This window comes from Zonotrichia leucophrys, chromosome 22, assembly GCF_028769735.1.
Source record: "Zonotrichia leucophrys gambelii isolate GWCS_2022_RI chromosome 22, RI_Zleu_2.0, whole genome shotgun sequence".
In the NCBI taxonomy this organism is placed as follows: Eukaryota; Metazoa; Chordata; class Aves; order Passeriformes; family Passerellidae; genus Zonotrichia; species Zonotrichia leucophrys.
The window spans coordinates 5,172,795-5,185,032 of NC_088191.1; the positions used below are offsets into that span (position 1 = coordinate 5,172,795).

Sequence of the window (12,238 nt, forward strand, 5' to 3'; positions counted from 1 at the left end):
TTCCTCGTGCATGTCCTGTGTCACTGATGCCCTGAAAAGGTTGATAAAGGGCTTTATCCCACTCTTCTTGTGAATGAGAAATGGGGAAAACCTCTTGGGTGTAAAATTTCACACATTTTATAGCAATACCCTGGGGTGTGGTGGTGCCTGGGATGGGTCTCACTGGCTGAGGGTGCAACAAGCACGAGCTCCCTTCTGAAAAATGGGAATTTTATCAAACCAACACAGAGGGGAAAGGCAAATGTGGCTGTTAAATTGTGGCAGGAGGTTGTTCAGCTTCTGCAGGGTCAGTGAGGAGAGGGAAGAACAATTTAGAGTGTAGGTGAGGCTTGGAGCAAAGAAAAAAACACATTAAAATCAGAATATGATGAGCAGTGAGAAGGGCGGATGGTGCAGGGGAAGGAGCTCCTCTCTCCCCCAGGCGCTGTCTGAACTCAGCCCTGCCTCATTTTCTTCTGAGAACTTCCCAGGGCCTTTTGAAGTTTTGGCTGAGCTAAAAAAGGCACAAAAAGGAGCATCCCAAAGCAGCACAAGCCTGGCAGTTCCACAAGCCATGTCCTGTGCTCTGAGCCTGTCAGTGTTCAATTGCCTGAAGCTGATAGAGGAAATTAAACCTTGTAAGGACAAGCACTGGGCCAATGCTGCCAATGAAACCAGTTTAAAGAAACCAAACCCATGGAAATTTGAGTTAAAATAAGCATTAATGGCAGCACTAAACTTTACAGAAAGGTTTTCTGGATGAGTTTTTGCACAGGATTTTGGGGTAATTTGATTTTATGCACTGGTGGTGTGGTATCAGCTGGTTTGCACTGGTTCTCCTCAATGGCTTTGTCCGCAGAGAAAGGAATCTCTTTTTTTATACAAGTCTTTAGGGGGTACCAAAAGCATCTCCATGTATAAAGGGTGATAAAAAAGATTACCATGGATGAAGCAAGCACTTCAGATTATTATGTTCTTCCACATTCCCAAGAAAAGAGAAAGAAAAATAAGTTTGGTCAAACCATTCAGAAAAGCAGTAATCCCAGTAACTCACAGTTCCAGTATCATTTCCAATCTTTTTTCCCCCTACTTTCCTAGGAGTTTGATGCTTTTGAGAACCAGAAGTAAAATAATTTTCACTTTCTTCAGCAACACCTCTCAAATATTTATTTTCACATTTCCCTCCTGCTTTTAATGGAGATTTTTCTCCCTGTGTTTAAGTATTTCTTTTTACATTTCCCTCCTTTTTCAATGGAGATTTTTCTCCCTGTGTTTAAATATTTCCTTTTACATTTCCCTCCTCTTTTAACAGAGATTTTTCTCCCTGTGTCTATGCAGAGCCATTGTTACAAAGCACATTTTATTTTCCCTCTGCGGGACAGGGGTGAGGAGCACTGGGGGAGCTTGAAGTGCTCTTCACAGAGCACTCAAAATTTCTTTGTTACATTTCCCTCCTCTTTCAATAGAGATTTTTTCTCCCTGTGTTTAAACATTTCTTTTTACATTTCCCTCCTCTTTTAACAGAGATTTTTCTTTTTTACATTTCCCTCCTCTTTTAACAGAGATTTTTCTCCCCGTGTTTATGCAGAGCCATTGTTACAAAGCAGATTTTATTTTCCCTCTGCGGGACAGGGTTGAGGAGCACTGGGGAAGCTTGAAGTGCTCTTCAGGCTCTTTTTCCTTTTTACACTTCCCTCCTCTTTTAACAGAGATTTTTCTTTTTTACAGTTCCCTCCTGCTTTTAATGGAGATTTTTCTCCCTGTGTTCAAACACTTCTATTTACATTTCCCTTCTCTTTGACCTGATATTTTTCCCCTGTGTCTATGCAGAGCCATTGTTACAAAGCAGATTTTATTTTCCCTCTGCGGGACAGGGTGAGGAGCACTGGGGGAACCTGCAGGGCTCTCACAGAGCACTCAATATTTCTTTTTTACATTTCTCTCCTCTTTTAATGGAGATTTTTCTTTTTTACATTTCCCTCCTCTTTTAACAGAGATTTTTCTCCCTGTGTCTATGCAGAGCCATTGTTACAAAGCAGATTTTATTTTCCCTCTGCGGGACAGGGTTGAGGAGCACTGGGGAAGCTTGAAGTGCTCTTCAGGCTCTTTTTCCTTTTTACACTTCCCTCCTCTTTTAACAGAGATTTTTCTTTTTTACATTTCCCTCCTGCTTTTAATGGAGATTTTTCTCCCTGTGTTTAAATATTTCTTATTTACATTTCCCTCCTTTTTTACCTGATATATTTCCCCCCGTGTTTATGCAGAGCCATTGCTACAAAGCAGATTTTATTTTCCCTCTGCGGGACAGGGTGAGGAGCACTGGGGGAAGCTGCAGGGCTCTCCCAGATCTCTCGGGGCTGTGAGGGATGGCGGGGGCTGCTCTGGGGTGTGACAGCCCCAGCTCCCCCAGCAGACTGTTGGGGCTGCTGCTCACAGATAAGGAATGCGAGCTGCTTCTCGGAAATGGGAGCTGCTTCTGGGAACTGCCCCCGTGCACTCAGCCGGCTGCTCCTGGGGAGGGAAATGCTGTTCCAGAGCCCAGCAGGAGCATCAAAGGCAGAGCAGAGCTGGAGAGAGCACTGAGCAGGGGTGGAGGGACAGGACAAGGGAGAATGGCTTCAAATGGCTTCCAGCTGGCAGGGAGGAGGTTTAGGTGGGATATGGGGAGGGAATTCCTTATTCAGAGGGTCTTGAGGGGATGGGATGGAATTCCCAGAGCAGCTGTGGCTGCCCCTGGATCCCTGGCAGTGCCCAGGGCCAGGCTGGGACAGGGGAAGGTGTCCCTGCCCATGGCAGGTGGGACTGGATGGGCTTTAAGGTCCCTTCCAACCAAACCATTCCATGATTTATCAAACCCTGCTTTCTCCAAGCACTCTGAGCTCCTTTAACTCTTCCAACCCCAAATTTTCATCCCCTTTCACGATGTTTTTTTGCTGACTAACTCCTCCTTCCCTCAGCCCTTTGCATCCCTCTTGCTTTTGGGAAGTGAAGCTCCCTGTGCACCCAGGGCTGTTTCAGAGCAGCATCTCCAGAATCCCAGCAGCTCTGCCCTCCCTGTGCAGCCAGGGCAGCTCCAGTGCAGCACACACAGCGCTGCAGCAGCTCTGCCCTCCCTGTGCAGCCAGAGCAGCTCCAGTGCAGCCCCCAGCGCTGCAGCAGCTCTGCCCTCCCTGTGCAGCCAGAGCAGCTCCAGTGCAGCACACACAGATCTGCAGCAGCTCTGCCCTCCCTGTGCATCCAGAGCAGCTCCAGTGCAGCCCCCAGCGCTGCAGCAGCCCTCTCCTCTCTCCTGCAGCCGTTCCCAGGCTGGTCCCTGCTCCCTGGGTTATTTTTAATGCCTTGCAGCTCCGCAGGCTGAGTCAGCCAAGCAGGAGCTGCAGCAGGGCTGGCTCTGCAGGGGCTCCAGGCTGGGTTCCCACTCCTGCCCTCTGCCCAGCCTGGTGGGAGCCTGGGCCGGGCTCCTGTGCCCCAGCAGCTGCAGGGCTGGGGGATGGATCCTGCTGCCAGCACTCCTTACCTTGGAGAGCCCAGGGCTGCCTTTGACGCAATGCAGTAAAAGCTGGCACAGGGAGGCTCAGGAGAAACTTTCACCCCAGTTGCAGCTGCAAGGGAAGCCAGGAGTGTCCTGGGGGTCTTTGCTGCTCTTTGGGGCTGGGTCAGGCCGAGATCTCGCCCCAGGGAGGTGCTGGGTGCTTTCCCTGAGGTGCACACACACCCCCTGCCACCCCCTCTCCCTCACAGGGGAACACCTGTACAGAGCACCCACAGCCCAGAAATTCACCTTTAATACCTCAGCAATTAACAGCCCATCGTTTCCTGCCACCCAGATTAGTTAGGGATGCTTTAATCCTGGAAAAGCAGCAACAAACCCCAAATGTGCATGGGGAGAGCACAAACCCTGATGACTGGAGAAAATTCTGGTGCCTGACTCAGCTCCCTGGCAAATGCATCCTGTTTGTGTTTTGTAACGCTTCTCAGCTTGTTCCCACCTGGAATTTTGTTCTGGGATGCTGAAAAATAACTCTGGCATCTCCACAAGCCAGCACAGGAAAAAGATCCTGGTTTAGAGCCCTCCAGCTCTTGAAGCCACGGTGGTCTAAATATCCCACCTTAAAAAAGATGCAGAAATCTTCACTGTAAATTCCTTTAATTATTATTTTTCACTGCATGGATTTTTTTCCTATTGTTTAATGAACTTCTCTGTCTGAAAATAATTATTCCCATCACTGGTTCTGTGCAGTCTGGAGGAGTAATTGGTGCAGAACAGGCAAATAACATCCTATTTATGCCTCTCTGCCCGGGAATGGTGCTCTCCTTTGAAACTGTTTGATTGCAGATGTCAGTAGACAAAACCTCTTGGCACCATTAAATATTAATCAGTTCTTACAGTTTTATAAACATTTAGAAATGTGTTAACCACTTGCTTGTTCCTCTTAGGACTTGCTGGGAACATCTGCAGTGGGAAATGGGCTAAACACACAAATCCAGTGTGTTGGAGCAGGGGGAAAAACACACTTGTGGGTAATAACTGAAAGCTGTGAGGGTGAAAGGGGTGGAATGAGGATGTTGTGGAACACATAATTCCACATTAAATATTGGTCTCTGGTTTAGTGCCGGTGTTCTCTTGAAAATTGTGTTTAAGGGGAAAACACTTTTGATTCTCACAAACCTTTGGGCACTTTGTGCTTTGACACAATTTGATGCAGATACCAAAAAACAGGGGAATACTACACTCCTTGTTCCTAAAGGTAAAGTTATTTTTGTGTCACACCCACACAGGACTATGGAGAAGCTGCTGTTTAATTTGTTAACTCTGCTTTAATTAAACATCACTCAGCAGCCAAGCTGTGGAGCACAGATTCCCATTATTGATAGCAGCAGGAGAAACATCCATTGCTTTGCTCCACAAAGACACCCAGATTCATTTGGAAGCTTTATCTGCTGTGGGCTCTCCACCACTTCTCCAGTGAAGAATGTGCTGAACCCTTTCAATTAAAAACTCCTTGATCTTCAATTATTGATGGGGCGAAGGCACGTGGAAATTCTAGATTTTGATCAGACCCTCAGTCAGGCAACAGATTTCAGGGTAGTCCACTGCCTGAATCCAGGCATGAAAATTATTTGCATTTCTTTGTGAGTTGTGGGAGGTGGGGCAGCAGCTGCAATCTTCATTTTCCTTTTGAAATGGGAAGCAAAACCAAAATTAATCCTATAATGAACAATTAATTCCCACATCGGAGTTGGGGCTTTATCTTCTTCCCTTTTCTCCTTTGTCTCCATTTATTTTTCCATGTAGAGCAATTTTTGATTGGCTTTGTTCTCAACAAAAGAACAAATTACCCTCCTTGAGTTAATTTTTGATTTTAGAATTTTGTGTTTAGAGGCAAATTGAACTTTTTGATCGCTGGACCCAGAAAATAAATAAGGAGGTTCCAATAAAATTAAGGCAAGAGGGGGTAAAATAACCAGAGCCAAGCCTGTTCTGAGGGCTTGGTTGAGTCCCTTAATGGGTTTTTGCTCAGTTGAGTGACAAACTGGTGCCACGGAAGATGCCACACCCAGGCTCTCTCCCCAGGAAAATCCAGGAATCATTTGGAAATCGGCTCTCTGTGTGTGGATGTTGGGGTGTAAGGAGGGCAACAACACTTGCAGCAGATTTTAACATTTTTTGGTTCAGCATTAACAGGACTGAGGGCTTCGAGTCCTTCCCCTTCCTAAAGATACCAATTGTAACCCCTCTAAGCACCTCAAGGCCAGGCAGAGGTGCTCAATGGATTCCTCTTTCCTCTAGAAAATTTGGGCTATAGCTCTTATGTTCCTAATCCAGCCTTTGTGTTGTTAGAGGAAATTTGTCCATCATATCCAATTCCCAAGGCACAGAACATCCTGAGCTGGATGGGACCCCCAAGGACCATCAAAGTCCAACTCCAGACAAAAGAGAACACTGAGGAAAAGAACCTCAACCAATTCCCAACCCATGCAGCTCCATTCCCATTCAGGAGAGAGCACCCAGCTTAGGGAGGGGTTTAAATTGGGAAAAACTCATCAGAACAAGCCATGTTTTCATATTGACCTTTATTGAGCAAGAACTGCTGTGACTGTTTTACATCAAACAACAAAAGGTTGCGTACTGTGCATGTCAACAAGGTTCTCCCAGGAGCAAAAGTCCACCCTAATTGCACCAGTGAGGTAAACATAATTAGTTATAAGTAGCTTTTTTTTATTTTTTAAGGCTAGGAGAGTTCTGGTTCTCATGAATACTCTATGACTGTTTTCAGTTTGGTTTTGGCTCAGTTGGTTCTTTGCATAATACATCTGAACTCGCTCCTCAGATATGTCCCTCCAACAGCTCAGGAAATTCAGAAAAGCTTCCTCTGCACATTTCATCTCATGCACTAGTAGTAGCAGTATTTTTTTTGTAGATCCCCAAGCTCTGTGGAGGGAGTACATCTTGAGCCTGCATGCATTCCCCCCCCCTTCCCTATATTGCACGAAAAAGTAAAATACTGTGTGTCTGGAGCCTCCGTGAGAGAACCCGATCTGCTTTGAAGCCGTCACCCACATGCATTTTGCAGCTGTCTATGGCTTAACCTTTTGCACCGACCCAAGCTCTTGAATTGGTTTGAATTTTAGCTATGGTTGCTTTTATTCGCTCTCTTTAATCTCCTTTACTACAGCATGTGAAGTGACCTTCTCCACTTTCTTGGTGGACACCAACTTCTCCTCAAAGCTCTCCTCGTGCTCCTCCACCTTCTGAGTGACGGTCACCGACTTTGTGATGAACGTGGTGCCGCTGTCCCCGCCCTCCCCTGTGATTTTCTCTGCCTTTTTGGTTACTACGATTTTCTCAGCCTTGTCATCCACAGGGCTCACGTCGAGGCCGTTAGTGACCACTCCCTTGTCTTCCTCCTCCTTCTCCTTGGACTCCTCCTCCTTCTTCTCCTCCACCTCCCCGTTGACCGCGATGTCCTCTTTCCTGGACTCCTTCTCGGCCTCGGCGCTCACTTTCGTTACCTTGGTGACAGTGATGGTCTCTTCCACCACAGCCTTGGCATCCTTGCCTGGGGAGGGAGGTTTCTCCGGGGACCGTGGCTTCTCGGGGCTCGCAGCCTTCTCGGGGGTGCGCGGCTTCTCGGGGCTGGCCGGCTTCTCGGGGGAGCGCGCCTTCTCCGGGGGTGCCAGCTTCTCGGGGGGTGCCAGCTTCTCCGGGGCCACGGCCTTCTCGGGGCTGGCAGCTTTCTCTGGGGTGGCAGCTTTCTCCGGGGTCACAGCCTTTTCTGGGGTGGCAGCCTTTTCTGGGGTGGCAGCTTTCTCCGGGGTCACAGCTTTCTCCGGGGTCACAGCCTTCTCGGGGGTGGCAGGTTTCTCGGGGGAGGTCACCTTTGGTGTGGCAGGTTTCTCTGGAGATGCAGCTTTCTCCTCCTCCTTGGCCGCCTTCTCCGCTTTCTCCACCTTCTGTTCCTTTGCTGCTTCCGCGGCTTTTTCTTTGGGGGCAGCCTTGGCCGGCTCTGTTACAGGGGATTTGGGGGGGGACTTTACGGGAGGTGTTTTGACCTTCTCTGCCTTTGCTGGTACCTCTTCAGCTTTGCCCTTGGCCTCAGGTTTTTCCTCCTCTTCCTCAGCTTCCTCCCCTTCTTCCTTTTCCTCGATTTCTTCTTTTTCAGAGCCACCTTCTTCTGCAGCGTCAGATTTTGCAGCTTCTTCTTCCTCCTCTGCTTCCTCTTCCTCCTTCTCTTCCTCCTCAGCTGCAGCTTCTTGTTCTGCAGGAGCTTCTTCCTCTGCAGCTTCTTCTGCTTTTTCTTCCTCCTGTTCCTCTTGCTGTGCCTTGGCTGCCATTTCTTCTGCGATGGCTGCCAGGGCATCTTCCATTTCAGACTTTTCATCCTCCACCTTCGTCTCTTCAATGATTTCTTCTACAAACTTGTGCTGGACCTTCAGCTTTGGTGGTTCGATTTTTGTTTTCTGGATTTTGGTGGATGCTATTGTGACAGATGGTTGTCTGTGTGTGAATATGGGACCAGTAATGCTTCCAGAGAAGGCACTGAATCTTGTCTCCTCACCCTCCAGCAGCTTCCTAAGGGAATCAGGAGGAGAGAAAAAAAGAAAATGAGCATAAAAAAACCAAAATAAGGGACAGCTATGGGAATAATTGTGTCTGTCCCATCCTTGGAAGTGTCCAAGGCCAGGCTGGACGGGGCTTGGAACAGCCTGGGATTGTGGAAGGTGTCCCTGCTTTGGATGGGCTTTAAGGTCTCTTCCATCCCAAACCATTCCAGGATTCTATAACATTTCCCTGCTGTACTATTCCCCTGCCAGCAGGATGGAACCAGTTTGCTGTGGAATGTGCTGGAACTGTCCAGGGCCATCCACTGCTCACAGCCCCAGCCCAGCTTTCCTTGAATCTGCTCTTTTTGCAAACTCACATTCAGCAGATTTCAGCTCGGTATTGCTTATGGCTGGTGTGACACCTTCAATGATCAGTTAAAATTCATCTTTACTGTCAGAAAGCTTCATTATGGTGTAAATCAGCAGGGATTAGGACAAACTAGGTAATTTAATAGGGTTCATTATGACTTAGGCAAACAGAACTTGACACAGCCAACAGACCCAAATCAAATATTGTGTCTGAGACAGTCACAGCTGATTAGAGCACGTGCTCTAATTTCATAATTTGAGCATCTACCCTTTCTTTGTGGGAATATGAGAACTCGAGGCTTCAGCTGACTTTGGCAGCAAGCAGCTACAGCCCCTGGTGTGTCTGTGTGTCTGAGCAACCTCAGAAATTTCAACAGATCTCGAGATGGGGGTGGGTTTTTGTTGTTTTTACTTTTCTTCTGTTCAAATGTTTTTCATCTAAGCCCGTGACCCAGAAAAATCAGGAGCTCTCCAGTGAGAGTTCTGAAGTGATACCGAGGAGACTAAAAAAACCTGCCAGGTGATGGCAACAGCAAGCAGCGCTCAGCTCGAGATTAGAGCAGATGCCTCTGAAGGAAAGTTGAGCAAGAAAAGTAAAAGTGTTTGTGACAGACAGATCAGCACTCACTGCCTCAAACCATGATCAAGCAAATTCACTGTCTCTCGCAGGCGATAAAAGGGAGCTCTGGTGACAAGCCCTGCATGCCTGGCATCTGCAAAGCAGACGGGAATTAAAAATAACCTCGTCTTTCGCTGCATCTGCTGCTCTGCAGCCAAGGACAGGATGCGGCACGGGAGCCGGCACTGAGTCACGCTGTGCCGTGCCCGGGGGCTCGCTGGCAGCTCTGCTGATGATCAGCCGGTCCCTAATGACCTTCTGGGCTCTCTAATGGCTGCAGGGATGCAGCCGAGCTCTCATTTCACCCGTGTTCACTGCCTGCAGATATTGCTTAGCTGTGGTAAAGCTTCCTGAGCCAGCAGCATCCGCAGTGCTATTAATATTCCAGACATGTCTGCAAAGATCCCACTGTACCTGTATGCAGCAATTTCGATGTCCAGGGCCATCTTGACATTGAGGAGGTCCTGGTACTCCCGCAAGTGACGAGCCATTTCCCACTTGGTTCCTCTGAGCTCGTTTTCCAGCTGGTGAATCGTGTCCTGCAAGGGAGACGCAGAAAACCCCTGTGACACAGGCAGAGCCGCGCGAGGGGACAGAGCGGGCACAACTTCTCTGAGGGCACTTTTAGAAACTCTTCCCGCCGCTCGGGGAGGCAGGGCTGCCACCGGAGCAGGACCCACCCGCTCCCACCGCATCGTCCGCCCGCCCTCCGCATCCCTGCATCCCGCGCTGCGGAGCCGGCACAGGGCGCGTCCCGCATCCCTCCCGCATCCCCTGCTCCCGGATCAGCGGGCACCTCCCGCACCCCTCCCAGCGGGCACCTCCCGCACCCTCCTCCCCGGTGCTGGGTGCCGGACAGCCCCGCGCCGCCGCCCCGGTACCTGGTAGGTGGTGAGGTCGTTGTTGTGGCGCTCCTCGATGTCGCTGAGCTGCCTCTCCAGCGACTCCTTGGTGCCGCGCACCGACTCGAGCTCGATGCTCTTGGACTGGAGCTGCCGGCGGTACTCGGCGATCTCCTCCTTGGCGGAGCGGATCGCCTCCTTGTTCTGCTCGGCCGCCTCGGTGAGCTTGGCGTAGCGGCACTTGAACCACTCCTCGGCCTGGTGCATGTTGTGGTCGGACTGGCACTCGAGCTGAGCGCGGATCTCCTTCAGCGCCGTCGTCAGGTCCGTCTTCAGGTAGTCCTTCCTCTCCACGGTGGCGTGGGACGCCTGCAGCTGCGCCAGCAGCTCGGCCACCTCCTCCTCGTGGTTGCCCCTGAGGAAGGCCACCTCGTCCTGCAGCGACTGCACCTTCTTGTCCAGCTCGGCGCGCATCAGCGAGGCCTCCTCCATCTCCTTGCGCAGGGCGCGGATCGTCGCCTCCGTCTCGTCGCGCAGCCGCGCCTCATCCTCGAAGCGCTCCCGCAGGCGCTGGATGTCCTCCTCGATGTGCTCCGAGTCCAGCTGGATCTGCGCCTTCTCGTGGCTCACCTGCTCCAGCGCCCCGCGCAGCTCCCGCAGCTCCTGCTCGTAGGCGTCGCTGAGCTGCGCCCGCCCGGCGTGCTTCTGCCGCAGCGCCGCCAGCTCCGCCTCGATCTCCTTGTTCTGCTGCTCCAGGTAATGCACCTTCTCGATGTAGCCGGCGAAGCGGTCGTTGAGCCCCTGCAGCTGCTCCTTCTCGTTGGAGCGGCTCAGCTTGAGCTCGGCCGCGCCGTTGAGCAGCGAGGACTGGCTCACGTCCAGGCTCTCGGCCGAGCTCAGCACCGTGGAGCCGTAGGCGGCCCGCGGGCCGCCCAGGTTGGGGCGCTTGTAGGAGGAGGACACGGTGCTGCCCGAGCCCCGCGACCACGACTGCGAGCGGAAGCCGCTGGACGGGGAGGCGCTGGCGCGGCTGTAGGTGGCCCGGGTCTCGGTCACCCGGCGGTACGAGGGGTTGCCCAGGGGCTCCATGGTGTAGCTCATGGTGGGGCGCTGGGGGCGGCGGTGCGGGGCTGCTCCGGCCGCCGCCGCCCCTTTTATAGCCCCGCCGGGGCGGCCCCGCACACGTGTGCGGGGGGCGGCTCCCCCCGGCCCGGCCCCGGCCCGCCCCGCGCCCCGCCCCGGCTCCCCCTTCCCTCCTTCCTTCCTTCCTTCCCTGGCGCCCCTCGCCTCGTCCCGGCCGCCCCTGCCCGGCCCCTGCCCCTCCCCGCTGCCCCTTCCCCATTTCCCGCTCCCCTTGCTGCCCCCGCTCCCTGCCCCCTCCCCATTGCCCACCCACTCCCCCCTTGTCTCCGCTGCCCCCCATCTCTCCTTTCTCCCTCCCGCTGCCCCCTTGCCTTCCCCGTGTTCCTTCCCCCTTGCCCGGCTTCCTTCCCCCCCTTCCCTCGGCCAGCACCCTCTTTCTTTCCTTCCTTGCATTCTTTCCTTCCTTTCTTTTTTCCTCCCTTACTTCCCATTCTTCCCTTTCTTTGTCCCTTCCCTTCCTTTTGTTTTTTGTTGGTTTTTTAATTTTCCCCCTACTCTTGATTTCATTTCTTTCCCCCTATTTTTCCATTCCTCGTCACTCTTCTCCCTCTTTTCCTCTGTTTTCTCTCCGGCAGCGCCCAGGGCAGAGCGGAGCGCGGTGCCGGCCCCGGGCCGCTGCCGGGGCTGCAGAGCGGGGTAGGGCCGGGGCTGGGAACGGGATGGGGGATGCGGGATGCGGGATCAGCGCCTCCATCACCACGGACAGCTCCGGCCCCGCGGGCTGGGGGTCGGACCGGCCTGCAGCGGGGCTCGGGGGGCGTCGGGGGGCACAGGGAGCGCAGATGGGTGGGGAGGCTCCTTCCCCCGTCCCCTGTCCCCCGTCCCCAGGCGGGGCTGGCTGTGAAGGTCGCAGCGGGCGGGGGAGGCGCTCGCCGGGGCTCTGCGGCACCGAGCGCTCCCCGCACCGGCCCCGGGGGCTCTGCGGAGGGGCGGGGGGACCCTGGAGCGCTCAGCAAGAGTTTGGGAGACCCCCGGCATCGCAAATCCTTGCTCTTGGTTCTTCCCTTCCTCTCTTTCTTCCTTTCTCTTTTCTCTTCTCTTTTCCTCCCACCCATCTGCTCTGATCTAACGCTTGGTGCATTGCTCAGAATGAATAATAAATTGTTTGAAACCTTGGTAGAAATTACGTTTCTGGGGGGAAAATAGACTTTGTATGGGCTGCATGACAGTGCCTGGCTGCCATCCAGGCTCCGAACCCTCCTGGAGGGATTACAGCTGCGGAGGAAACGGATTAGTAAAC

General features: G+C 52.3%; 1 protein-coding gene across 1 annotated transcript; it reads right to left on the reverse strand.

Annotated features, from left to right (window-relative positions):
* Nucleotides 1-6,035: 6,035 nt before the first annotated feature.
* NEFM (neurofilament medium chain) lies at nt 6,036-10,993 on the reverse strand. Its single transcript, XM_064730968.1, has 3 exons — nt 9,895-10,993; nt 9,428-9,552; nt 6,036-8,053 (listed from the first exon to the last, which is right to left on the reverse strand). The coding sequence occupies exons 1-3, from the start codon at nt 10,954-10,956 to the stop codon at nt 6,625-6,627; spliced, it is 2,616 nt and encodes an 871-aa protein (XP_064587038.1). The 5' UTR covers nt 10,957-10,993; the 3' UTR covers nt 6,036-6,624.
* Nucleotides 10,994-12,238: the final 1,245 nt, after the last annotated feature.